General features: G+C 38.2%; 3 protein-coding genes across 5 annotated transcripts in view; 1 reads left to right on the top strand and 2 right to left on the bottom strand.

The window, feature by feature from the left end:
• LOC108607638 (protein pinocchio) overlaps positions 1 to 23,629 on the top strand; it is a 32,297-nt gene extending 8,668 nt beyond the window's left edge. The window contains exons 1-5 of one of the 3 annotated variants that reach the window (XM_017998562.1): positions 10,107 to 10,180; positions 10,712 to 10,985; positions 21,624 to 21,699; positions 22,368 to 22,617; positions 22,683 to 23,629. In XM_017998562.1, coding sequence (XP_017854051.1) covers positions 10,712 to 10,985; positions 21,624 to 21,699; positions 22,368 to 22,617; positions 22,683 to 22,901 — 819 coding nt within the window. In that variant the 5' untranslated portion in view covers positions 10,107 to 10,180 and the 3' untranslated portion in view covers positions 22,902 to 23,629. Of the gene's footprint in view, positions 1 to 10,106; positions 10,181 to 10,711; positions 10,986 to 20,089; positions 20,422 to 21,623; positions 21,700 to 22,367; positions 22,618 to 22,682 lie in introns of those variants that run through there. The other 2 variants (XM_017998561.1, XM_017998563.2) reach the window with 2 other exon arrangements.
• LOC108607635 lies at positions 980 to 6,496 on the bottom strand. The gene is made up of 5 exons (XM_017998559.1): positions 6,162 to 6,496; positions 2,683 to 3,108; positions 2,398 to 2,623; positions 2,054 to 2,343; positions 980 to 1,994 (listed from the first exon to the last, which is right to left on the bottom strand). Exons 1-5 carry the CDS (start codon positions 6,334 to 6,336, stop codon positions 1,867 to 1,869), a joined length of 1,245 nt encoding a protein of 414 aa, XP_017854048.1. The 5' UTR covers positions 6,337 to 6,496; the 3' UTR covers positions 980 to 1,866.
• On the bottom strand, positions 6,891 to 9,910 carry LOC108607631 (TBC1 domain family member 23). The gene is made up of 4 exons (XM_017998555.2): positions 9,727 to 9,910; positions 8,600 to 9,431; positions 8,021 to 8,548; positions 6,891 to 7,966 (listed from the first exon to the last, which is right to left on the bottom strand). Exons 1-4 carry the CDS (start codon positions 9,741 to 9,743, stop codon positions 7,259 to 7,261), a joined length of 2,085 nt encoding a protein of 694 aa, XP_017854044.1. The 5' UTR covers positions 9,744 to 9,910; the 3' UTR covers positions 6,891 to 7,258.
• Positions 23,630 to 25,278: the final 1,649 nt, after the last annotated feature.

Here is a 25,278-nt window from a genome sequence, read left to right as displayed (position 1 = left end):
CTCTGCTGGTGACACAATTTCTCATATACTTGTAGTTACTTTGTTTTTGTTTAATTCTATTTACTCTACTAATGCGAGCGTGGCCAGCTGTTGGCTTTTGTTAGCGGCTCGTGTGTTGAATTTAGTGCTTGAACGAATTGATTTTTATTAATTTTTTGCACACACTTTCAATAAAGTAAACTTATGAATGAAGCAGCTATATATCAGTTGACACATTTAATTTCGTTTGGCTGTTAATTGGTTTTCATTGAATTGTCGTTTTTGACAATGGGAATTGAATAGTTTAGCACCAAATTTGTTTGGGGTTTCTTTTGCAGTTAGAGCACCAAATTTGATTGGGGTAGCCCGTTAAGATAGTCCCTAAACTTAAGAATAAACACAACGCATGTTTTTTTTAACCCAAATATTGATTTCGTACCCTTGGGCGTCAATACACGACTTTTGACTTTTACGACTTACCCTTTGTTTGTATAAAACCCACTTCCCATGCATATCGAGGGTATCTTTTAGACCAGTCCCCAAAATTTAGCGCTTGCTTACGCAGTTGACAACAAAAGTACAAATTTATCTAGCATTATTTATTGTAAATATTGTGCGTAGTTCCAACCCCCAAAATGTCAAGCTCAAGTGCAAAGTCAATCAGTGCCCTGAAAAAATTATACCATGGTTTTTTTTAAGGTTTTTCAAACCAAAAATCAATTTTTTATTTATTTATTATAAAACAGGAAATAAGTTTTAAAAATATCCAAAATAAAATTAACAGAAAATGGCCGAATTTGATTTTAAATATATATTTTAAAGATCCATAAAAGCAATAGAAAATATTTGATAAATTCAATATATTAAATAATTAATTGAGTGTTTATATTATATATTGTATTGTTATACATATATATGTATGTATATATATTTATTAATGTGTATATATATGCATGGTATAAGTATATATCGTATTATATATATGTATAATTAATGTTTACTTTGATTTCTCTTTAAATAAGAACAAAAACAGTCAGACAATTGTTATTAAATTAAATAACGCCGTTTGCCGTAAATTGGCATAGAATATTTAAAATATTTATGCGCTGAGCCACTTCACTTTTTGACAAATATGTATACAGTATATATATATGTATATATTTATTTTGTGTATATATAAATAGTTGCAGATATTTTTTTTAAGTTAATTTCAACATTTAACAGTAGGCTGTTAACAGTTTGCTGTTAAAGTTGGCGCTTGTGTGTTATCAAAATTCTTCGTGTCATGTATTTTTTTTTATACTATTTTTGCATTAAAAACAATTAAAGCATGTTAACAGACAAATGTTGCTGAGCTTAGTTAAAGTAAATAGCATTTAGCATTTAGAGTCGATTGTGCTATTTCTTCTTTTTCATAGAATCTTTTATTTTGTACTACTTGGGAAGCCTCTAGTTTTGTTTAAATATGTTTTACACAAAGTATATATATATATAAGTTATTGATAATTTTGTTGTAGACATTGACAAAAGTTTTAGTTTGGATTAGTTTAAGTTGTTACTAAGAGTTTAGTTAAGTTCGCTTGTTTTGGTTAGGGCGTTACCCTGTTCAGTGTTTTAGAAACAATTGAGTTTTGATTATGTTTTTGACACACAATATAAATAGTTTACCATAGTTGGGTATATATATATTATATATATGGGGTATAATTCTAGACAAATTGCACATGATTTTTATACTTTGACATTTGTTAATTGCATATTGGATTTCAAAATGAAAATGTTGAATTTCTTTTAATTTGGGAAATTTCTTTGCTGGTTAACAATATTGAAAGGAAAGCTCAGCCTAAAAGCTTTTGTTACCCTCACACGCCGCAAAATGTTTCAAATTTAATAATATTTCTCGCCATTATAGCTGGGACCACGCTCAGCTACAGGCTGCTTAAAATATTGACTCTGATTAACCGAGCGCTTCTTCTTGGACACCATGAAACGCTTGGAGGAGCCATAGATGGTGCCTTTAAAATGTAAAAAAATTAAAGTTAGAGCTCAAAGCTGCGTTTTAAGCTTGACTTACGTCCACTTTGATGCTTGGGCTGACGTGGCACATAATCATACTTGGACATGACTTGAGCATCCACTGGCATGCCATAGTAGTCCACCAAAGCAGGTGCCTGTTGCTGTGGCTGCTGCACTTGTACAGGCGCATCCAGCCAGGTGCCAGCTGCTGGCAGGTAATCCAAGTCCTCTGCTTCTACTAGCGGCACCTCCATGTCACTGTCCTTGCGCGCGCGCTCGCCAGCTTCGACCAAAGCAACTAGAGCTAGCATATCAGCTGGCGTTAGCTTGGTAGCATCGCGTTTTAATCTGGTATAAGTATAATATTAAATTGAGCTAACAGCACAAGCAGCTGCAGCTTACCTCAAGTCGCTATAGCGTCTATATTTGTTCAGATTAACATTGTCAGCTTCAGCATCTTCATTGGCCAGATTATAGTAAATGCCACGTTTGTTGCGCTCATCCAAATTATAATTGCGATTGGCATAGGTCAATGGCACAGACAGCGGAATGCTCTCCAGGTAAGCCTCGGCATTGAGCAGACTCAGCAAGTTGTCATACGCTTTGTTGCGTGCAGCAACGTTGTTCACTAAAAAATTTAAAGCATTGCTACTAATTTATATTTTAGTATAAAGCATTGCAGCTTACCACGTCGCTCTGGTGCATAGTCATCCAGCTGCTGCAGATCACGCTCGTTGTTGTAGTTGTAGTTGGCACTGGGCTGCGCTGCCTGCTCGTAGTCATCGCTCCAGATGCCGCTGGGCATGTCGCTGCCGTAGTCAGCGCTGGGCACATTCACATAAGGATTGTAGTCATAGTTAATACCACGCTTGCGCATCGTTGAGCTGGCCACAGCCTCCTCCAGCGCAGTGGGCTCCTCCTGCAGCTGCTGCTGACTGCTTTGGGCAGCGGCAGCCACAGCGGCGAGTATTTCATCGTTGCTGGGCAGAGCATAGGGCAAGGCACGGGGCTCATTGTTGCGTGCCGCGGGCGCATTGCTAAAGGAAGCGGGCACAATTTCCGGGCTGGACTTTTTATCGGCTGGTGGCACGGTGGCTGCCTCAGCACGTTGAGCTATGGGCAGAATTGCGCAAAAGTTATTAAAGAAATTTGCAATTTATGCAGCGCGTAAATGCAATAAACAAAACAGAAATCAATTAACGCCAAGCAGCAATATACTAACATATATACGCCATATTTTTATCGACTCTACTTGACTTTGGCACGCACTAATTGCAATTAGTTTTGCTCTTAACTAACGGCACAACTAATACCCATTGACATTATTATGCTTTAATCATATTACAACGTAATTGAATTGTACAACCGTACGTACCCACACCACCCCCCAGCAGGCTTTAATCCTGACAACGCTAATTAAACTTGATTTAGTGCAGCCAACTAGCAAAATAATTTCTGCGGTCACCAGGTCCACAGCTTAGTGGCCTAATCCTGCTCACGCGGCTCTGCACTAGCTGCTGCTAAATCTGAATATCATGGGAATTTCTATTTGTGCAACTTTGCTGCAGATAAGCGACCATTTATTTAGTTTGTTTTTCGCTTAGATAAGCAAGCATTGATTTATGTGTTTTTTACATGCGTTCAATTTGCAATCACGCGTGTACAAACTTTATCTATAACTTGCTGGAATTTTCCACCTTTTGTTAGTAAAATAAAACTGCAACTGTTGTCTAAAATTAGCTATAACTACGCTTGTAATTTAAGCTTAAAGCAATTCTCTAAATTATATTTACTTAGCATACTTTTCTGCGCTCTAGCACTTGCTTCATTTCCTAGCCTTGTGACAAGCTATTGAACTACCCATGCAAAGCGAAGCTATTGAACTTTCACTTTAACCTTCAAGCAAGCCTATGTTCTATTTATTTTCTTTGCCCAGCTAACACACTGCTCTGGTTTATGGACTCTTGACTTGTTTTTCTTTTCGTTTGAGCGACCATATGTTTGGCTTGTCAAGTGCAACGTCACTCGCACACAAAGTCCTTGGCTAAATGTGCTTTTGTCCAAGCAAAACAAGAATAACAACTAGATGAATATAATATGCTTTGTCTGCTTTTGCTTCTGCTTCAACTGACAACTGTACACACGCAGTTGACAAGCAAGTCATACCCGTTGGTCAGGCCAGGGGGGGAATACATAAATAAATAACATTTGCTGACGTCGCTACGCATTTTCATTGTTGTTCTTATGCATGAAAATATTCACTGAACTGTAAAAATATCAACAAGTTGTTTGCTCTTCAATTTTTGCCACACACGCAGCCAAGTGTGAGGTTAGGTTTGCTCTGTGGTCTGCGCTAGCAGCTGCTAAATAAAAAAGAGAGCGAGTAGGAGCTGGCAACAGCGCAATTAACGCCTGCAGGGGCCTGAAAATAACTCAATAATAACAGCATATGGAAAATTTGTGACATGGAAAAATGAAAATGTGGCTTGCGCTTGTGTAATAGAAGTTTGCGGTTAGGGCGGAGCGTGGGCAAAAGAAATTGACAGCCGCCCTGCATATTTAATAGGCGAGCATATGGCTAAGCGTTGACTTAAATAGATTTATAGCAACAACAACAAGCAGAGTGTTGCTGTTGACTTTAACATTAAGTAAACTTCGACTTAACAGACGCGCCCGCGCCACAAACCACAGGCAGAGGCACAGCAGCAGCAGCTCCAGCCAGCCCAGTGTGAGTTTGAGTTGCAGCTTTGAGTGTGAGCGTAGTGAGTGTGTCTAAAAATAGAACTGAAATTGCGCACACACTCTCGCAGAGAGACACACGTACATATACAAATGTAAGCTCTTACATGCATACCAATGAGCGCTGCTCGCCGCCATTTTGTGCAGCAGCCGCCCACGCAAAGCAGCACGAACAGAACGAATTTCTTCTTTTGCGTAGGTGTAAGCTCAACATGTGTGTAAGTGACTGTGTCTGCATATATGTGTGTGTGCGAGTTCGGTTATGCATAAATATGTGTGCTTTATAGCCACAATGATTGTAATGATACTTTAAGTCAGCAGCAGCGACAGGCGAAAAATGTTTGAGCAATCTTCTGCTTTGCCAGCTGTCGCTGTCATCGCCTTTGTAGCCAAAAACACCTACGCAATTTCCTGGCAGCCACCGAAATGCGTCAGCAGTGAGAGAGAACGGAGGTAGTTTAGTTTGAACGGAGATGAAAACGTTAAACAGGATGGTAATGTTTGCCTCGTGCCGTTTGCCGCTTGTCTCTTGCCTTCTGCCTCATGACTTTTGTGTGTGTGTGAGTGTGTGCGTCGAGCGCGCGTGGGCGTTTTGCTTAATGTGCTCAGCTTACAAGCTGCTCAAATACACAACAAACAGTTTGAACACACTATAAACAATCAACGACTTTGCTTAAGCATGCATGAATATTTATTAAAGACATAATTGTAGCATACTTAATAGGGCAGTTGATTGACTGATTGGTTTGCTGGGTTTCAATCAATTTTAATCAACTAAGTTTATTTTAAAAAATCATAATAAATAAATTGCACATTCTTTCTGAGTTTCAAAAATTTTGAAACTTAAGTCGAAATACATGTGTCAATTTATTCTAAAATATTTTAAAGCAACTCATTTAGCGCTTAAATAAATATTTGATTGCAACAAGAAATGTTTGGTACAAATATTACAGCAGTTAGAACTTGAAATATAAATATTTGAGTATATTCAACTTCTTTTTCAATCTATAAAATATGAAGTTAGGCTTTGTAAAATATTTTCAACTTGTTAGCACTTTAGAGTTTTGCACTCATGCAGCGTTTAGCTTTAGAATTTTTACTGTAAACTCACGCACACATTTTCATGTACATTTATGTGTGTGTTTGCGTGGGTCTGTGTTCATTACATGCATGAAGTACTTGTAAGGCACTTCAGCTCGCTGGTAGCTTAATACAGAGCTAGCAAGCTGGCATGGGGTCCATGTACATTTATCAAAACATGAAATTTTCAAATGACCTTTAACATTAACTACTTGCTCAACTGACGTGGGTTAAGCACACACACACACACAAACGTGGAGACATAGACTCAGCGTCAAGTAAAGTCAACCCACGCAAAAACCCAAAATGAAAAAATATGAAAACCATTTTGAACTTTGCACACTCACCTGTCGGCAAATCCCCTTGCTCTTGCTGTTGTTGTTGTTGTTGCAATTGTTGCTTGTTGTTGGCATTTGTGGATAGCTCCGTGTTCTGAGCCAGCACTGAGGCTGGCACTGCCAGAGTTTGAGCCACCAGCAACAAGACGAGCGCCAAAGCGCTTGAAGATAATGCCAAATGCATTTTTTTTTAGTTATTTAACACACACACACAAAGACGCACCCAAAACTAAGTAAACAACTTTTATATGCTGTGTGCCAAAATTAGAGCAAAAATACTGCGAGTTCAGCTCGATGTTGCTGCTGCTGCTGCTGCTTCAGTTGCTGCTGCTGGTCAGGTCCGCTGTCCTGAATGAACTGTCTGGCTGAGGCTGCAGTGCAACAGTTTTTAATGTTCGCACGCCCCAAATACAGCGTTTTGCAGCGACGGCAGCCGAAAGTCTGCACAGGCACCTACGTCATTGTCATTGATAAGATTTTGCTGCCCAGCCGCAGCTCCGCCTGCTGCCAAATCCCCACCCAATATACTATGAGACCAACAGGCTGCTTACGCAGTTCATAAGCAAACTTGCCAATGCGCCTGCGTCGTGGCTGCAAAGCAATTCCAGCTAAAGTCAACTGACTCATGCTGCCAGCGATATCTCTTGTGGCCACCACATAGCGCTGACTGAACTGAACTAACTCAAAAACATTACCATAGCTTAAATTATGTTGAATAATTATATTACATATATTTTATTATATATATCGTAGATGCATTTGCAATAAATATTAGTTACAGTTTTGTTTTTTTACATCTTGTGTTAAGTCTCCAGGCTGCTAAGTTATTAAAATTGCTGTCATTTTGTATGTTTTTTACACTTGGAATTTAGCTTATAGCACAAATTTGAAATTTTGTAGGTGTTGTGCAGTTTTCAGAGCTGTGTGCATGCTATGTTACAATTGTTGGGCAGGATTAGGGAGAGGGTTAGGGATTATAACTTTAAACAATTATGTCTACAATTTGCGAGCTAGTTGCTAGTAAGGAAAACACTTGCCAATTTATTATGTTTAAAACTACAAACAGATTGCACTCTCTATGTGTGTGTGTGTGTGTGTGTGTGTGACTACTTGGCACTGTCGAGCACCTTCATTATGTGTTTGGACACCTGCGCCGTTGCCTCGGTAGCATTTGGTATAAGAAAGCGATCCATATCGGTTATGAGCAGGCCATCGCCATCGGGAAAACCATATTTAAATGTAATTAGATCACGATGACGCTTCTTGGCAGTTATTTTGACAATGCTAGCCAAGGGACGTCGCACCATTATCTGCGCCTGGCCACGTCCCAGTTCGCGTAATACAACCAAATGTGTGGGCGTTATAATCAAATGACTATCATACATATAGCCATTGATGTGCACCTCCTGGCACTTGAACGCTTTGATAATCTCCGCAGTTTTGAAATATTGAGTGAGATTAACAATCTCGTTGGACGCGCCGCCGACAGCAGCTGTGGGCGCATCTTGCGCAGCGCCATCAAAGTTGTCCTCGTTTTCATCATCGATGCTAAACACAGGCGCCACATTGCGATAGCGTTTGCCATTGCGCTCCTTGGCGCTAACATGACGCTCCTGATTGGCCAAACACTGTGAGCCATTGGGCGCCATGGCGCCACTTGGAGCAGCATTATTTGAGCTTGGATTGACTATTATATCCAGCAGTTTGCCTTTGACTTCGGCAGATTTGGATTTCATGGCAGCAGAGAACTTGCTAAACAGATCCGTTGAGCTGGGCGTCGTTGCTGCCGATCGCTGAGCCGCGCTTGCTTTGGACTGCAAGTGATTTAGAGTTAAATAGAAGTCATAGCTGTTAGTTGGCGTACTTACCTGTTTTATATTATGCTGCTGGCAAACCAAACACTTGCCAGCGCTATGATCCTCCAGACAGTCGGCCATGTGATCACCAAAGTAATCATGTATGGAGGCATAGCCGCCCGTTAGCAAGGATACATAGTGTGTGTTCTTTTGCAGAAATGAAGCAACAACCATATGTGTATACTGATCCTCTTCGACGCGTCCGCTGCCCATGAAGCACAAATGCTCGCCACCCGCATTCGAGTTGACTTCAATGGCCTGCTTCTGGGCAGTGAGCAAGCCCTGGACGGCAGTGGCAAAGGCTACTGGTTCCTGCAGCATAAGATTGCAATCCAAATGAAAAGCTGTGGACAGATGGCCAGCATTGTACTGCTCCGCTGGACGACAGTCGACCAGAAAGAAACGCACTGCATCGACAGGCAGTTCCATGGCAGAGTTCTCCACAAGCTCATAAACGGAAACAGGTAGACAAAGCGCCTGTGAAACTTTGTTGGATTCCTCCTGACTACGTGGCGAGTCGTTTTGTTTGCCGTACAGTGCCTGCAAAATGGAATTGTTTAATCTTTGTGCCACCTCATGCATTCAGCTTACCTTTAGATAGTCCGTCTTGAAGCTGGTGGGAGTTTTCAATGCATAGTACTGCGACAGTGAACAGAAATCTGGCACATCATCCACCTCCAAGGCGCACGGCATATTGCTTAGAAACTTTATTATGTCCTCCTTGCTGCTATTCTTCATGCTCATTATCTGTTCGCGTCCATTTATCAGTATAATCAATGCCAAAAAGAACACCATAAAGGGATCTGCATTCTGGAAATACAAATCCCACATGGCTATAATCACAGACAAACTGCTGCAGGAGGCAAACAAGGATTGGAACCACGTCAGCGAGTACAAATCCGGTGTTATCTTCTTTGTATCCAGCAGCGTGCAGAGCTCTGGATCGTGATAGAGCAGCAGCAAGCGAAATACATGGAAGACATTGCCCTTGGGCTTGCAACCCTTGGGTATATATGTATCCCTTATGCTCTCAAACAGATTAAATGTATCCGAGCGATTGAGCTTCAAGGCGAACAGTGGCAGCAACAACTCGATCCAACCATTATCCGGCTCGTACTGCAAATTGCGATTCTTGCAGTAGAATGTCATAATGGATTCCAGATCAGAGACAACCGACACTTGATCCTCCTCATCGTTCCCCATGCGCTCCACATAACGTTTGCAATCCTCACGCAGTTGACTTTGAAATGGCAGATCGTAAATCTCATTAAATAGCGACATCTGATCGCTCTTATGCCGCACATCCAAGCACACTTGCCACACGTCTGGACGCAGTGCCTCGGGCAGCGGCTTGCCCTGGCAAATTGTATATATATCATTCACATTGCAATCATCCAGCAGCGCCGATTCCAGCTCTATTATCCTGCAAGCAAAAAATAACAAATTAGTCAAGCTAACTCACACACACACACGCTCACTCTCTCTCTCTCTTTCGCTCTCTGCTTGTGTTTTTATTATGATTCAACGTGGCCAATTAGCACAGCTGTTGCTGATAAGGTCTTAGGCTGACTCAAGGCCCACTCGTCGTTCCTCAAATAGTCTCAAAGCGTTCTAGTGTAGTCTTCACAGATTTGCTCTCACAATCAGTTCCATTTACAGTCCACACATCATACCTGTGCGTATGTGTGTGTCTGTCTATTTTGCCCATGTTTATTTACCACATATTCTCCTCCATCGCTCCAGCACACACGATGATTTGTCGCCCTATCAAATGTCTTGCCAAAAGTTTCTATATTGAATACAGTTGCTTTTATTTCACGCTTTTTTTGTTTAGCATAAGATTTATGCACATTTTAATAAGTTATAATTGGAAAAATGTTGTCTAAAAATTGCTTTACTGTGCGAAGTAAATGTTTTTCTTATTGGAAGAATTTGTGGCGGTATGTCAATAACAGGGCGCTGCCAATCTGTTGCAATTAATTGTGGCGGCCGCACAATTGTTGTCCGATAGTCTGTGGCGGTTTGTGCAGCTGTGTATTAATTTTTGGTGCATACAATTATATTAAATTTAAACACTTTTAATCAATGCAACTGTGGCAATTGTTGCTCGCAATTGTAATTACCAAACGCACAGCATATATTGAGGTCAAAAGCTTTGCAATTTGAACGAAGGTAAGTGCCCTCGACACACACACACACACATACAGGCATACAGAAGCAAATGCAAGCTGGCAAAGGCAAACAAAATTTGCAAATACAAAAACAATAGCGTTATTTGCTGCAACTGCAAAGCCAAATACATATACAATATATACACATACTGATGTAGGCCTTCACCTAAAAAGCAACTGCATCTATTGATTTTTACATATGCATATATTACATGGCCAAGCGGCACATTAGTTGCAATATTTTTCTTTGACCAGCTGTATGCATATGTGTGTGTGTGTAATACAGTTTGTATGTGTGTGTGTGTGCTGAAGTGAGTTGACCCCGCTTGGCGCAACAGCTGGTCCTGTAGTGTCTCTGACTTCAGTTTGAGCCCAAAACAAAGCAGGCTTGTAAATTTTTGAGAATTTCACGTTTGGTGCGTTTTGCAAGCAACAGCCACGTGTAAAGTTTGGTATTTGCATAGAGTCACGTACACAATTTACCTGCCTCTCTTTTATTATATTGCAACTAATTGCGTCTTTAATTTTACAGATGAAACAAGGTGCTGCAAGTGGTAGCGACAACAATTTGTTTGCCAATCATATTAACAACAACAACAGCAGTAGTAGCACTTTTCAACCACAGGAACAGCAGCTACAACAACAACAACAACAACATCTTGGAAAGCCAACACAAATTGTTACCGAGTGGGAGGATGGCGTTATCTTTGATGTGGATGATCCCGACTTTTGCGCCGGACCTGCAGCGACTGTGATTGACAAGTTGGCAACAGCTACAGTTGCTTTAAGGAATTTGAATTTTATAGGTAAGCAGCACAAATTTTTATAATTAATGAGGGCAACAATGTAAGGTACAGTGTGCATTCAATGAAATCAACTTGTAAATATTACATAGTCATGCCTCACAAATAGTGAGTACAGTTTATTCAGCTGTGTAGTCAAAACATGCAGCTAATCAAAAGTGCATTATGTATGTTTCAGTTTCAGTCTAAAATTAGCCGCAGTTTCTGTGCTTATTTATAGCATTTGCTCGACTGTGTCGACTTGTGTCTCACCTCAATTCTTATAAATATTTACGATCTGTTAATCCCAGCGCCTGGCACTGATACCAGACTCTAACTTTAGCTGGAAATAAACAAATTTTCCGTGCGTGCAATCCTAATCAGCAATAGCTATTTGCTGGGTTTTTTTCGTCTTGCTTACAGGGCGGTAATTAAGTGCTGTGGGCGTGGGCGTGGCAGAGCACTTGACAATTGTTTGATTGCAGCGGAAACTGGCTGGCATACGGTTTTATTTATTATTAACAACAATTGTGGGCTGAGCTTATCATTCAAGTGCGACCAATATATAACTTCAATTGCTCTATCAATTTATGTGCCCCAATCGACTGTCTTAAGCTATCGATCAAAGATCCTTTTGAAACTTTAGCTTAGTGCGCCCATTCATCAATAGCTGTGCTCCAATTTGTTGAAATTTTCTATTTAGCACAAAACCATTTATTTAGTCGCGCTTTATCATGTTTATCAGCCAAACTGATTAGCTATATAAACAAAGCGTGCGTCTTGCTCATTCGCACGTTTTTTATTTGTCGTTGCAAAAAAAAAAAAGAAGTAAAAAACATTCACGCGTTTATCATGTGACTACGGCTGAAAACAAAAATATAAACTGTGCAAACATTAATCACAATTTGGGAAGGGATTATGAACTTTTGAAGATTTTTTTTTTGTAGGTTTCACTAGCGTGTGGCGTGTGTCGCTACAAAGTTCACTAAAATTTACAATAGGCGCCCAACACGTGCTCCAGCCATTTAGTTAACTTAACTACTCATTTAAGCACCCACCACCCCAGGTCTGTTATGCATATTCATAGACAAACTTAAATATAAACATAGACACGCTCGTTGTTGGCGCTGAGACAATTGACAGGGCCAAAGCTTTATATATAGTGCTCACAAATTTACTTATTTAACCGCATTTAAATTGTTATTAATTTTTATTTATGAGGGAGAAAACAATTGTGTCCACTTCGTAGCAACAGCTATGAGCTATGCAGGGTCTTAAGCTGTCGGTTGCAGCTATAATGCTAAGCTTTGAACTGCTCTCAAAGTTGTCACCTTGTTAATTTGTTATATAAATAATAATACTTACAGTTCTATTGAAATAATTTGCAATCTTTTGATAAATTAAATCATTGTTAGCAGCACGCAAAATTCCCGCATGCAAATTGCCTTAGTTAATAAATAAAGAAATTGCTTAAGTCAGTTAAGTTGCTTAGTCCAAAGTTTTCATATTACATATGAAAATATTAAATCAGACTCAAATTTCCGCATTATCAAATTAAAAACACCGCAGTCAAAATAAATTGTATACCATGTAAATAACGCTAAAGTTTATTTTATGGCTTAATACAACTTAAAGGCTAAAAACATAGTTTTTACAACTGTTTATCAAGCGTATTAGCTTAGCTATGTTTTTATATATACAAAATCCACTGCATTGGAAGCTTTACGCTTAAATCATAAACATTATATAACGCAGATTTCCAGCTAATTTTTTTTAATATTTTAAAGCGACAATTCAGTTGAATATTTATTTATCAAGACCTAGAGATTTTCTAGATAGATAATGAGTCAAGCCAGCGTAGCGTGTGTGTTTCCCAAGCAAGTAATTAGTCTAGACTGCTATATATAGCATTGACATGATCATGATCATTTGCATCTTATCGTGTATAGAGTCATTTGTTTATATTGTTCGAATTATACAATACGATTTACCTCTTATCGTTCTTATGCCATTCAGCTTATATCATCGAACTGTCTGCACTTGCTCAAGCCAGACATTGAACCCGCTGTCAATATATATATTATGTATATATAGAATGCACTCGGAGCACAGTTTTTGCTCCCATAGGTCCCGTCATGGCAATTTGCTTACATAAACGTCGTGCTTTATACAAAATTTTTGCTTATTAAAACCACAAAACGTAATGACAAAACATTTTGTTTGAAAATAAAAATCGTTTTACAATTTCGCACTGTCTTAACCATACCTACAAGGCACTACCCTCTATCACCTTCTCCTCCTCTCTCATTTCCATCTCTATTTTGCATACAAACGGATCGTGTCTGTGTTTTATTATTCCATATGCTCTATTTATTAGTTAGGACTCAAACTAATCTCTGTAATATGAATACGACGAGACTTACATTCTTTTTTATCCCTTCAAGTTTAAAATAGTGTCAAGGTTAAGTTACAGTATTACGAAATTGACAACGAAACAATAATATAAATATATATATATTAATCTACAATATTTAGGGTGAGAAGAGTTATATAACATAAAATTTTTGTTCGCCTGGCTTCACTCTCGAGTCTTAACCAAAACAACAACAAAATGTAATATTAACTAAACAACAGGCGTATTTTGATTGCAATGAGTTCGATTTGAGTTCGAGCAAGCAGGCAATGAAATTGCTCAATTTTTATGAATTCATTTACTATTGAATGAGGTTTCGATTTACGAATTAAGGCGCAAGAAAATTGAAAATTTGTAATTTTTATTAATTTAAATACAGCTATTTTGATGGGCATGAGTTTCGATTTCGAATTTGAGCAAGCAGCAAATGAAATACAATTTTTATGAAATTAATTATACATTATATTGATTTGCGATTGGGTTTCGATTTCGAATCAGATTGGAAATTGCAAATTTTTATGAAATTCATTTACATATTGCAATGGGTTTCGATTTCGAATTCAGGCGGAAGAAAATTTCAATTGTAATTTTTATTAATATAAATAACATATTTTGATGGGCATGAGTTTCGATTTCGAATTTGAGCAGCAGCAAATGAAATTGCAATTTTTATGAAATTAATTTACATATTTTTATTGCAAACGGTTTCGAATTCGAGCAGCAGCAAATGAAATTGCAATTTTATTAAAATAATTTACATATTTTCGATTGCAATGAGTTTCGATTTCGAATTCGGGCAGAAGAAAATTGCAATTGCAATTTTTTTGAAATTAATTTGCATATTTTGATTGGCATGAGTTTCGATTTCGAACTCGAGCAGCTGAAAATTGAAATGACTTTCATTGCAATGTGTTTCGATTTAAAATTTGCTTTTCTTTTTTGGCACAGGGTATTTGTTTACCTTGTCACTTTGAATAGCTTGAGTTGCTGTCTTGATTTGTTTTGCGTTTTGCTTAGTTTGTAGGTTTATTGAAAGGTTGCCAGCTACATGAAACATGACAAGAGCGCGTCCAAAGGGGCGCCCTCGGAGCCAACAACAAACTGCAGTTCACACAGTCAACAGCTTTGTAGCCAGTTGTTGTTGTTGTTGTTGCTATTGTTGCCAATTCATTTTGGCAGCTGCTTTCTAGCTGTCTAAGCTGTCATGTCCACGCGTCGCGCGAGCCGTTTAACCCCCCGTTTCGCTTTTTGCTGAGGTGCAAAGCTAACAAAATGCAATTTAATGCCAGCAGTTTGACCTTTGAGTGAGAGTCGGGAGTAGGCAAGGGACTGAGGCTTGTCTGTTGCGATTGGCGCCAGTTGATACAAACATTAACCGATTCAATTAAGTGGCAACCGGTTATAACCTCAAGTAGAGTCAAGTAACATGCAAAAGGCGACACTTGAGATTCCATCTAATGCCAATAGCAGCACACCGCAGTGTCAATGGAACGCTGCTTGGCATTCAGCTGCGGCTCGAGGAGGAGCAGAGCATGTCATCATTACTGACTTACTAAACGCTCTATGATTAATACGTATTGATTTCGATTTAAATTGCGCATTCATTCATTCATTCATTGCAAGTCGTTGCTTTATCAATTTACAATTTTAACGCACACATTCATACATTTGATGATAAAACTTGCTGCTCATAACAGCAACAACAATGAAAATAACAATAAGCAAGCATATTGCAGATTATTTAGTCACAATCGGTTTTAACTGGAAACTCTCATACAGCATCTCTCGTTCGCTCTCTCTTTCTTTTTGCGACGCAATTCTAACAGTCCTCAATATGCTACTCATCATCATCATCAGCATCATCAGCAGTTGCATTTGTGCGATGACGACTTTAAATTTACAATAACGTCAGTCGCCAGTCACTTAAGCAAACAAGAGCACAGGGCTCAATAGCAAATGCACTTGTCGTCTAACTGCAACATTTTGGATACAACTCAAATCCTAGTGCCCAAAGCTATTTTCACGTCTTGCAAATTAGTCGTAGTCTGTGCCACTAATTAAGTGTGAATTAAGCTATTGTCACACTTGTCTTCGAAGCTGCTTTGGTACTGGTTTGTTTTGGTTCGTTCTTAAATAATCCAAAGGTACGAAAAGAAATTTGCAATATTATGTCATGTGTCTGCCACATGCTTAAACTAACTACGCAATTGCATATTTGGAATAAATGGCACACTTCCTGAATTATATTAAAGCAAAAATATTCGTGGTCGGGGGAATAACAATTTGCTTATCAATTTGAGGAATTTCTAAAAAATAATCAACAGTTCAGAGAGTACAAATGTCTAAGTATGCATAATATACAGAAATAAATTATTGACTTGTAAATTTCAGCAGATCAATGGCTTGCTTCAATATTTCATTTTATCAACGTTCATTGAACGTAGCTCGCTTGTATATTATTTTTCGATTGCGCATTTAAATGCATGATGCAGATAATATATGTACTATATAGTCGCTTGGACTTTACAGCGTGCAATGTACGTTCCTTGGGGTATTTCACTTTTTGTGGCCTATGTAATGCCTCCAATATATTTACAACTAAGCTATGACGTTCAAGCAGACGCCCATTTTTCAAAATAAAAATATTTAGTTGTGCTATAAATTCATTTAAGCAAGCTGACCTCAGGCAATAAATATATTTAATGCATAATGAGCCTTTTGTTGTGCCAATTGAGCAGCAAAAATTTGTTAAGTTATCACATGATACACTGTATATTATTATATTATGAGTAGCACTTTATACTAGTCAAAATTTGATTTATAACATTGTTATATACAACAATCAATTAAACTGCTTTAATTGATTTGTGACTGACTCACATAACTATATAGAGTTGAGATCAGTTAGCTAATTGACTAACTCTTGGAATGTGCAACAATTGTAAACAGCTTGTTATTGTTGTTAAATTCCATTGTTTACAAATGTGCAAGGCAGTTACCTTCTTGCTATGTTTTCCGTACCGATTAACGGCATTCAATATAAAACAGCAATTATGGCCAATATATTAAAGATAACACCTACGTATAAACTTGACACCCATTGCCTCAATTTCAAACTCTAATAAGGCCAGTGCGATTAAAGAAAGGCGCGGCGGCATATTTTATGAACCAATTCGATATTGATATATAGTAAAATATATATATAAAAAACACAAACTAAGACTAAAGTTCGGCTCTTCAGACTTTGTGCTATTTCCGTATTGCCTTGACGTCAAAAACAAAAAAAAAGTCTTATGCAAATTTCATCGAGTCTCAAAGTGCGCAGTCACAATTCCAATTAGACCCAGACCCAGACTTGAACCATAGCCTTTTAGTTATAGTTTATTTGCTATACAACTAATTATCATTGAGTGTAAAATTTGGCGTCTATCGCTCCCAGCTGTTTGGCACTTTCGGTTTAGGTAACGCCCCACTTTGGCGTTCATTGGACTGTTTACCTATATTTCTGGTCTGTGTGAGGTACGTAACACTCTCGTGCAAGTAATTTTCCCTCCATTAATTAAGTAAACAGTTGTTAAAAATCATTTTTAATATATGTATACATATATATCTTTCGAGGGAAGCCCACAAATTATAAAACTTGTTTTCGTTTCGATATTTGCGCTGAACTCATTTGCATTTTATGTGGTCTATTGGGAATATATCGACGTTTTGTGGGTTGATGCTGTTTACATATAGTTTATTGATTCCTCGTAAAATACATGAATCAGCTGAGCTCATGATCAAAACAATGCAACGGAATTAAATTTTAAAAATATATTTTGTTCTGCTTTTTTTTTGGTTATTTTTGATTTCGCTGATTCTTTTTTTTTGCATTGACGTCAAGCTGGAAGTTTGCATTGCAGGGTTAACCAAAAGCTATACATCTATAGCCTCTATACCTATGTCTGTTTATATGCATTTATTTACACAAGTTGAACAATTGGCTGGCACTTTGCAGAAGCAGCTTTGTTTGCATAGCTGAAAAAAAAAATATGAAGCGTATCGAGTTTTTTGAGCTGCTGCTGCAGACCTGAAGAGGAAGCGCATGGGCCACTTGTTATTATTGCTATATCCCTAACTATATATCTTTGTCTTTGTCTCTTTTGTTTTGCTACGTCGAGGGCTGTTCCAGTTGTCAGCTTATAACCATGTTGTATATCTTTTAATCTTATCAGCATTATATATTTATTTCGACTATTTTATCTTGATTTTTTATCAAATTGTTTCAATGTTGATGATGCGTTTGTTTGCCTAGATATCATTGACTGCATTTGCTTTATGAGTAATATATAGATTGCTGATAAGATGCTGTATGACCTAAGTTGTTTATAAACATATAATGCACTTTTAATGACCTACTATGACGTCAGACCAATATATAGCCTTTGAGTTTTGCGCACAACTGGGCAACGAGCCCCCTAATCAATAAAAATTCCCAATTAACACTTTGCCCAGTTTAAATACTGCAATTGATTTGAAAATTTCCCAAGTCCTGCCTCAAATCCTCTTTCTATGCTAAATATTTAATATATATTGTATCAAAACTTGCGTTTAACCTTTAATATTATCAGTTAACCCTCGTTTTTAATATTTGTTTATATTTTTTTTTAAACAAATATGTACCACATGCAAATAATAACGCTCGCTTTAGCGCACTCCAAAAAAATATACGTTATATTTTAAAAAGGTTTTTGCCAAATACTGTTTAAATATTATTTGGTTGTTATAAATTTGAAAATATTTTCTATGTTCACTTTTTGTATGCACCCACCGCAAGCTGAACATAATCCTCAGAGATTGTCTGACGCAATCTCGGATGAGGTTTTAGGTGTTTCAAGTAATTGGCGTGCGACCTTCCCAGATGACAATGGTCTTGGGGTCTCCACACACACGCTCCCCTCTCATTGTCAATAATAATAACGAAACTGCGTCGCAGCCAAAGTTGAATGTCAGTCACAAAAAAAAAAAAAATTAAATCTTTTTTTTTTTTATTTTGAAAATTTAAATAAATAAAAGTGTGTTGGAGAAATAGTGTGATATATGTATCTGGCGCATAGGGTGAGCACTGATCATATTGATGTTCTGCTCGACTTTCTAAATAAACAACAATTGTTTATAATTTAAATATGTACATACATATGTATGTATTTGTTTGTTCGTCGTTTGTGTGTCTGCAGCTGTTTATAGTTTATATTTATAGCTGGACATTTGCTGAATTGCATTTAAGTTTTCGATTAGATTTGCTTGCTAAGCGTTTCTCTTTTTGAGTCTAAACTGTAATTTGAACCAAATTTTCCTATCCCCAAATGCTTTTAACACCTTCTTGCGGTAATTTCCATTAAGGGGCGTGGCATGTTTTGCTCGCGTCAGTGTGACTTTGTAATTTTAACGGCCACAGCTGTTTGGCGGGGCAAATTTCATGTTGCTGTTAGTTATTATATTGCCACGCGTCGATAAGATTACGCTTTGGCTAGCTGATAAGACTGTGCCTGACTTGCTGAGTATATAAATTTTTCACAGTGACTGTGAGTGGTGTCAAAAATAGCAACGTTGACGCCAAAAAGGTTTAACAAAAGGGAAACACAAAAGTTTAGTTGATACCGGAGCATTCTTTGAAGTAGCTATGAATATGTTTCTTTGTAAATTTAATGAGCTCAACATTTTAAAGCCATTAAGTCGCAAAGTAGCTAGAAAATAGTTAAACGCGCAGCACTGTTGATGTTGCTCATGTTTGGCAACCGGCAATTCTAGTTAAAAGTCATAAAAGTACGGGTCGCTCTACAGTCCAGGCTTTGAACAAATTTCGCGCGCTCTCCCTCTTCACCTCTCTTCCACGCTTTATTCGGCATTGCACATGCTGTGCGCTGCTTTTGTTGTCCCTGGACTTTCTTCTTAGGTTGCTGCACTATACTTGTCACTACCTGTCAAGTGCAAAAACTAAAAACAAGGCAACAGTAAAGCAAAAACAAAAAAAGAGAAAAACAAAACCAACAGCATGATTTGTTATTCAAATGAAACAGCAAAGTTTTGCTGACGATTGTTGGTGGCGCTGCTGTTGCCGTGTTGAGTTCACTTGTCCAAATTACCTACGTCAACAACCGCTTGACTTGTGATGAGTATATTTTAGTCAATGTACTAGACCTGTTTTACACTAATACACCCATAAATTATTACAAATGCTAGGAGCTGCACAAGTGCGTGTGTTAGTGCTCAACTTTTTTACGCTCTCTCGCTCTGCATGGCTCTGTTATCAAAACTGCCTGTTGCTAACTACATATAACGCCAGTTTGGTCAGCATCTGTTTTTTTTTGTTTTTTTTTGCTTTGATTTGCACACAGCAACTTGCCGCGCTCCCCCGCTGTGAGTTCTATGTATTTCAACTTGTGCGTTAGTACGTGTACGTGTTTTGAGGTCTCTCTCTGCCTCGCTCATTCGCTCACTCACAAGTTCGTTAGCTTTGTTTTGTAATAAACGCTCTCCCACACAGGCACACACACACACTCGCTCAAATGCCAGACGTGTGTGTGTGTGTGTGCGTGTGGAGTGAATATCAGCAAAGCAGCTTATGCTCAGTCTACATTGACGCTCGCGCTCGCTCTCTCGCTGCGCTGCGCTCTTTGCACACATCCGCTGAGTTTTTGCTATAAAAGCGAGTCGCTGCTAGCTTCGACATTTCAGTCAATTTTGTGTTGTCGTGCATGCCACTTGGTCTTTTTGGCTTGAGTAACTAACTAACAGCAAATTTCAAACCGCATTATAAACAAAAGCCCTAACTAAAAAAGTGTGCTGCACCGTTGCCGTTACAACAACAATTGTTAATTATTGTGAATTATTTCGCGTGTGAAAAGTTAAACAACAATTACAAATCAAATAACTACAAAACTTGAAACAATACAATCATTTGGGAATATTATTAGCTAGACAGCAGCAACTAATTGCGCCGTTAGCTTAAAGATTCTGTAAAAACAGATACAACAAATCAACTAAATACAAACTACAACAAATGTAAGTATTTCCGTGCCCAAAATAAAACAGAAACATAGCAGCGCGAGCACAGTTTGCTATAATAATAAAGCTTGTCTGTTCTCAGTGTGTGTGTGTGTGTGCCCTTCTATAAATAAAACGCCAAGCAGCAAAACTGTAATTAAATGCAACTAGTTGCTGCCGCATTGCATTGTTAGTATGTAATTACATACATATACATAATGTATATATGTATATGTATACATAGCTGCTGCTGCTATGCACAGTGGTCTCCAGTTTTAATTGTCATTGCAGTCTTTTAAATTTAGCTGCTTCTCATATGATCTTTGGCTGCTAAATTTAGCCAATGGCTAGACACAATGACGGCGCAGTCATGTGTTTATGGCTTAAAAATAAATATTTGCAGCATTGCCAAAAACATTTAAATAGGCACATAAATAATATAGTCAGCTGCCTTATGCTCGTGCCGTACATTAAAATTTGGTATTAAACATAAAATAGCTTAGCAGTAATTAACTTTTTACACTTTATTGTTATTTTGTTAATTGTTGCTAGCTACAGCAGCAGCAGCCGCAAATTGATCAAATGACGCATGCCAGCAATTTGGCATTTTTATTGGGTTTTTTGCGCTCAGTTATTGTTTTTGTTTTCTAAGCAGCTATTAACCGGATTTTAGCGGTTTGACATGCCAAGCTCAACTTGTCAATTTATTTATTTAGTTTTGTATATATACAAAAAAATGTTTCATTTACAACATTAAGTTGAAGCAAAGCAAGCTGAGCTAGCTGCAATTATAAATTTTGTTTGAATTTGCTGGCAAGCAAACTTTATAGTTGTTTTAAATTAATTTATTTATATATGTAGCATATTATAATTATGCCAAAATGTCACGCTTACAGCATCGCTCAAGTACAGTTGTGTCATGCAGTCTTTTTGACATTTAACACACACACACACATGCATGCATGCAAACAAACAACAACATGATAATAGCTTAACAACAACAGTAACGCGAAGAAGAAGAAGAAGCAGAGAAAACACGCAGCACAGCTGCACAACAAGCTCGTTTACCTTCGTGCGTTTTTATTTACCTAAGAGCATGCGCCTGCCCCTGACATGAGCTGCTCCCCACCACACAGAAAAAAATACACTTATTTATATAAAAATTTAATTTAATTTTTTTCATGCATATTAATATGTTTTATATTTATTCTCTATTGCAGCAGTGCCAACAAGCGCCAATATGTCAAGTGCCAGCGTTCATGTACCACAGATTGCCGATATTTGCAGTCCCTTGGCGTAAGTATATAGATATATCTGTTGCATGTTATTGTTAGTCAGATTGCTCATACGCCGCATGATTCAGACGCGTGTGTAGTTTGCTGGAAGGCGCCATTTCCGTTTCAATTTGAATTGACAGCGCACCATAAACGAGTAATACGTAGTATATATTGCCAATAATTGCCAAAGTTGTTAAAAGCAAAATAAAAAAAGTCATGGACAGCTGTGAGCGTTTGAGGGGGCAGCTGAGACGTCGCAGGAGTAGACTGAGACGCTGACTCTGACAATGACTGCGAAATGCCATTCATTGTTTTGCAATCTTATCATGATTTTTGATATATATATTTTTTTTGGGTTAACTTGCGCGCGCTCACTCTCTCTTCCGCTCTCGCGCTCTCTCGTGCTAGCTATAAAAACTGGCGACAGCACGACGCTCACATGATCGAGCGAAAGCTAATGTCTGAATCTGAACTGTCTGTCTGCCTGTCTTTCAATGGCGTTGCCTTTTGTTATTGTTGTTGCCGTCGCGTCGCTACAGTTCGCCTCATTATCATAATCACGCCAGCGTTGCGTTGTTTTCGCCGCGTTGCTTTTGCTGCCGCCCGCCCACAGCGCAGCAAGGTCAGGGTCTGCCTTTCGCCACTACCAGTTATTAATTTTGTATTCTCTCTCTCTATTTATTGCAGTCATCACAGCCTGGGCTTGTCGGCTTCGCTGCCAGATTTGGTGGGCAGTCCGTTGGAAATCAACATGGACAATGTTTTAACCATTGAGGAGCTGCGTCAGCATATGGGCTCTTGCTTTACATGCGGCGTCTCCTGGACCGATGATCATGTCTCGCTGGATTGCAGCGAATGTGGTGGCTACAGCCTGGAGCGTCCCTGTCCCCTATGCGACGGCCAGTGCGGTGTGCAATGGAAGCGCGACTTTGCTATGGTAAGCAGCAATGCCCAAATAGCCCAAATCCACAGCTCAAACTAACTTGCTTTTCATTTCAACAGTCGCATGCCTGCAGCAAAGCACGTTGGGTGGGCGTTTGCATTAGTTATCCGGAGGCCATGCAACAGCAGCAGCAGCAGCAACAGCTGCCTGTGGCAACAGCAACATCTTGTGCTGCCGCTGCAGCGAATCAGTTGCGTTTGGCGCAGGAGCTCTGCACGCGTCTGGAGCAGCTGTCGACAACGTCGGCCACAGCGACGAGTAAAATTGCGCGCATTTAAAGTGTGTGGAGCGTTTTAATTTGCAGTTCCTTTACCAACAACAAACAACTGAAGTCCATCAGCCATCAATACATCCACACTCAACACACACACACACACACACACATTTGCAACTATTTAAATGCTGCATTAGCTGCGCGTGAGAATCTCTCACTTCATTTATTTTATATTAATATTAAGTGCTGCATATGTTAAGCTTTCTTTTCTTAGTTCTTAGCCTGTTGCTTTTCATTTCTTGATTTATATTCGCGTTTGAACAATTTACTTGCTTTGTGACCGTGTTTAATTAGCATTAAGCAGTTAATGAATTATTTGTTTACACTACAATTACGGCACGCACACAAACACATAGACACATACATATATTTTAACTATTTTATATGAGACTTGCTTTTGGCTTAAGGTTTAAACGCCGCAGTTTAAGCGCAGTGATAACGGTGATATTAGCCAGAAATGAATGTTTGTAAACAAATAGTGAATTTAAACGAAAAAAAAACAAAACAGTGTAGAGTAATTAATGCGAGTCCAACGAGCAAACATGCCCAAAAATTGTAACAAACTTGTGTTAGAAATTGTTGTTAACATTTAGCCAAACAAAAAATGAAATTGAAAAGAATCTTCCATGCATAATGCTCAACACATTGCAAGCACAATTTGTTAGAAAAGAAAACTGCGCACAACAAAATTGTAAATTCAAGAAGAAAGCAAACAAATTGGGAATGAAAGCATTACTCAGTATATAAGTTGAAGATTTTCTGTGAAAATCCCTATATATATATATATATGACATATAATTTAGCAGTTTATACCTTATATATATATACACACACCTATATGTAACTACTATATGAAACTACAACAAGTATACACAATATATAACATATATATATTTTTAATGTAGAGATGTGTTTTGTAAAAAAGACAAACAGCATATTTTTAAAATTAAAATATATATATATAAAACAAAAATTGTGCAAACAAAAAAGTCAGCGGCATTTCTCTTTCTTGTTTAATACTAAGTTTACTCAAGTTTATTATACTTAATCGTAATGTGCTATGCTTATCAGCAAAGTCGTCTATACTATATATATGTTTATTAACTAATTAGTCGCTTGTGTCAAGGCATTTTGAAATTTCATCAGCCCAACTTTAGTTTATTTACCTTTAGCCTTAGGCGCCGTTATTATTGTTATTTTCTTTTTGACAAATGTGACAGCAGACAGAGTGTAAATAATTTGTTTATAAATCTTTTAAGCCGTTTGCCTGCTTTTACCGTTGCACGTATTATGGGCCACCTTCATTTTCGGTTTGTTTATAGCCTTGCGCCACATTCACTTCCTCATTGATTGGCAACAATTTACAGCGTTAAATCACACTCACACACACGTACAGTGAGCGCAAAGAGTATGTTACGTTAATTATAAATATACATACACGCGATTATATGAAGGAGACCTTTATATGTATGTATATGCTTGGATAGAGTGCCTAATTTAGTGGAAAATCCATTAAATAACGAGAGTGAAAGTGCAGCCACAATTTAAATGTCAGCTGTGATATAAAATTTAATTATTTTATGCACACGAGGAATTGGTTTTTTAGATCTCACTCTACAGTTATCCTTTTTATTTCAAAAGGATATTTTAGATAGTGAATATTTTAATTGTAAACAATTTTTATGTGCCTTGTATGAAATATTCTAAGTCGATGGTACCTAGATGACATCCATTTCCTTAAATGCAGATCGAAAGAGGCTGATCCTGTGAATGTCGTTGTCCAAAAATTTTGAAAATGCGACAGGATTTGACCGAGATATGGCCAGTTTTCTCCAGCAGCTTGCATTTGCTCTGCAGCTGCAAACTGTTGCATACTTTCAAGATGAGCGATGTAAACAAAATGACAGAGGCAACGAACTTGGATCATATGTCAAGTTCGTTGCCTAAGTCACTTTGCAATGCAGACACCTGCTGCTGAGTTCTGTTCGCCTGGTACTTCAGCCGGGTTTTGGCTGTTTGCACGAGTTGGAAATCAAAATTGACGGCAGCACAAAATCATTGCATACCATAGGGGGCTGGCAGTAGGCAAAACTGCTGTGCAGCAAATTGGCTATAGCTCGGCCATATCCTGTCACATTTTACGAAATTTTGGTTTCCGACACTCACAGGATCAGCCTCTATCAATCTGCATTAAAAAACTATGGGGTCATCTAAATATCCATTAACTTAGAAATTTTCAGCCTCGACGCGCGAGCAAAGTGGCCAAAGACACAAAATCCTTAATATCTCCGGAACTACAAGGACAATCCGGATGTCCTTTAACAGGATGATAGTGCTTTTAAAGCAGCTTCGATTGGCATCGATTTCGTCCTGATCCTGGC

Source organism: Drosophila busckii, chromosome 2L (genome assembly GCF_011750605.1).
Source record: "Drosophila busckii strain San Diego stock center, stock number 13000-0081.31 chromosome 2L, ASM1175060v1, whole genome shotgun sequence".
NCBI classification, from domain to species: Eukaryota; Metazoa; Arthropoda; class Insecta; order Diptera; family Drosophilidae; genus Drosophila; species Drosophila busckii.
The sequence above is the reverse complement of the archived record's forward strand: the minus strand, read 5'-3'. Positions and strand labels throughout refer to the sequence as shown.

Excerpts from the sequence above, each read along its gene's own strand:
- LOC108607631 (XM_017998555.2), bottom strand. Across the intron at positions 8,549-8,599 it reads TCAAGACGGACTATCTAAAG|GCACTGTACGGCAAACAAAA; the intron begins GTAAGCTGAATG and ends TCCATTTTGCAG. Across the intron at positions 7,967-8,020 it reads AGCAGCATAATATAAAACAG|TCCAAAGCAAGCGCGGCTCA; the intron begins GTAAGTACGCCA and ends AATCACTTGCAG.
- LOC108607635 (XM_017998559.1), bottom strand. The coding sequence starts at position 6,336 with ATGCATTTGGCATTATCTTCAAGCGCTTTGGCGCTCGTCTTGTTGCTG. Across the intron at positions 3,109-6,161 it reads GCAAGGGGATTTGCCGACAG|CTCAACGTGCTGAGGCAGCC; the intron begins GTGAGTGTGCAA and ends TTCTGCCCATAG. Across the intron at positions 1,995-2,053 it reads GCCCAAGCATCAAAGTGGAC|GCACCATCTATGGCTCCTCC; the intron begins GTAAGTCAAGCT and ends TACATTTTAAAG.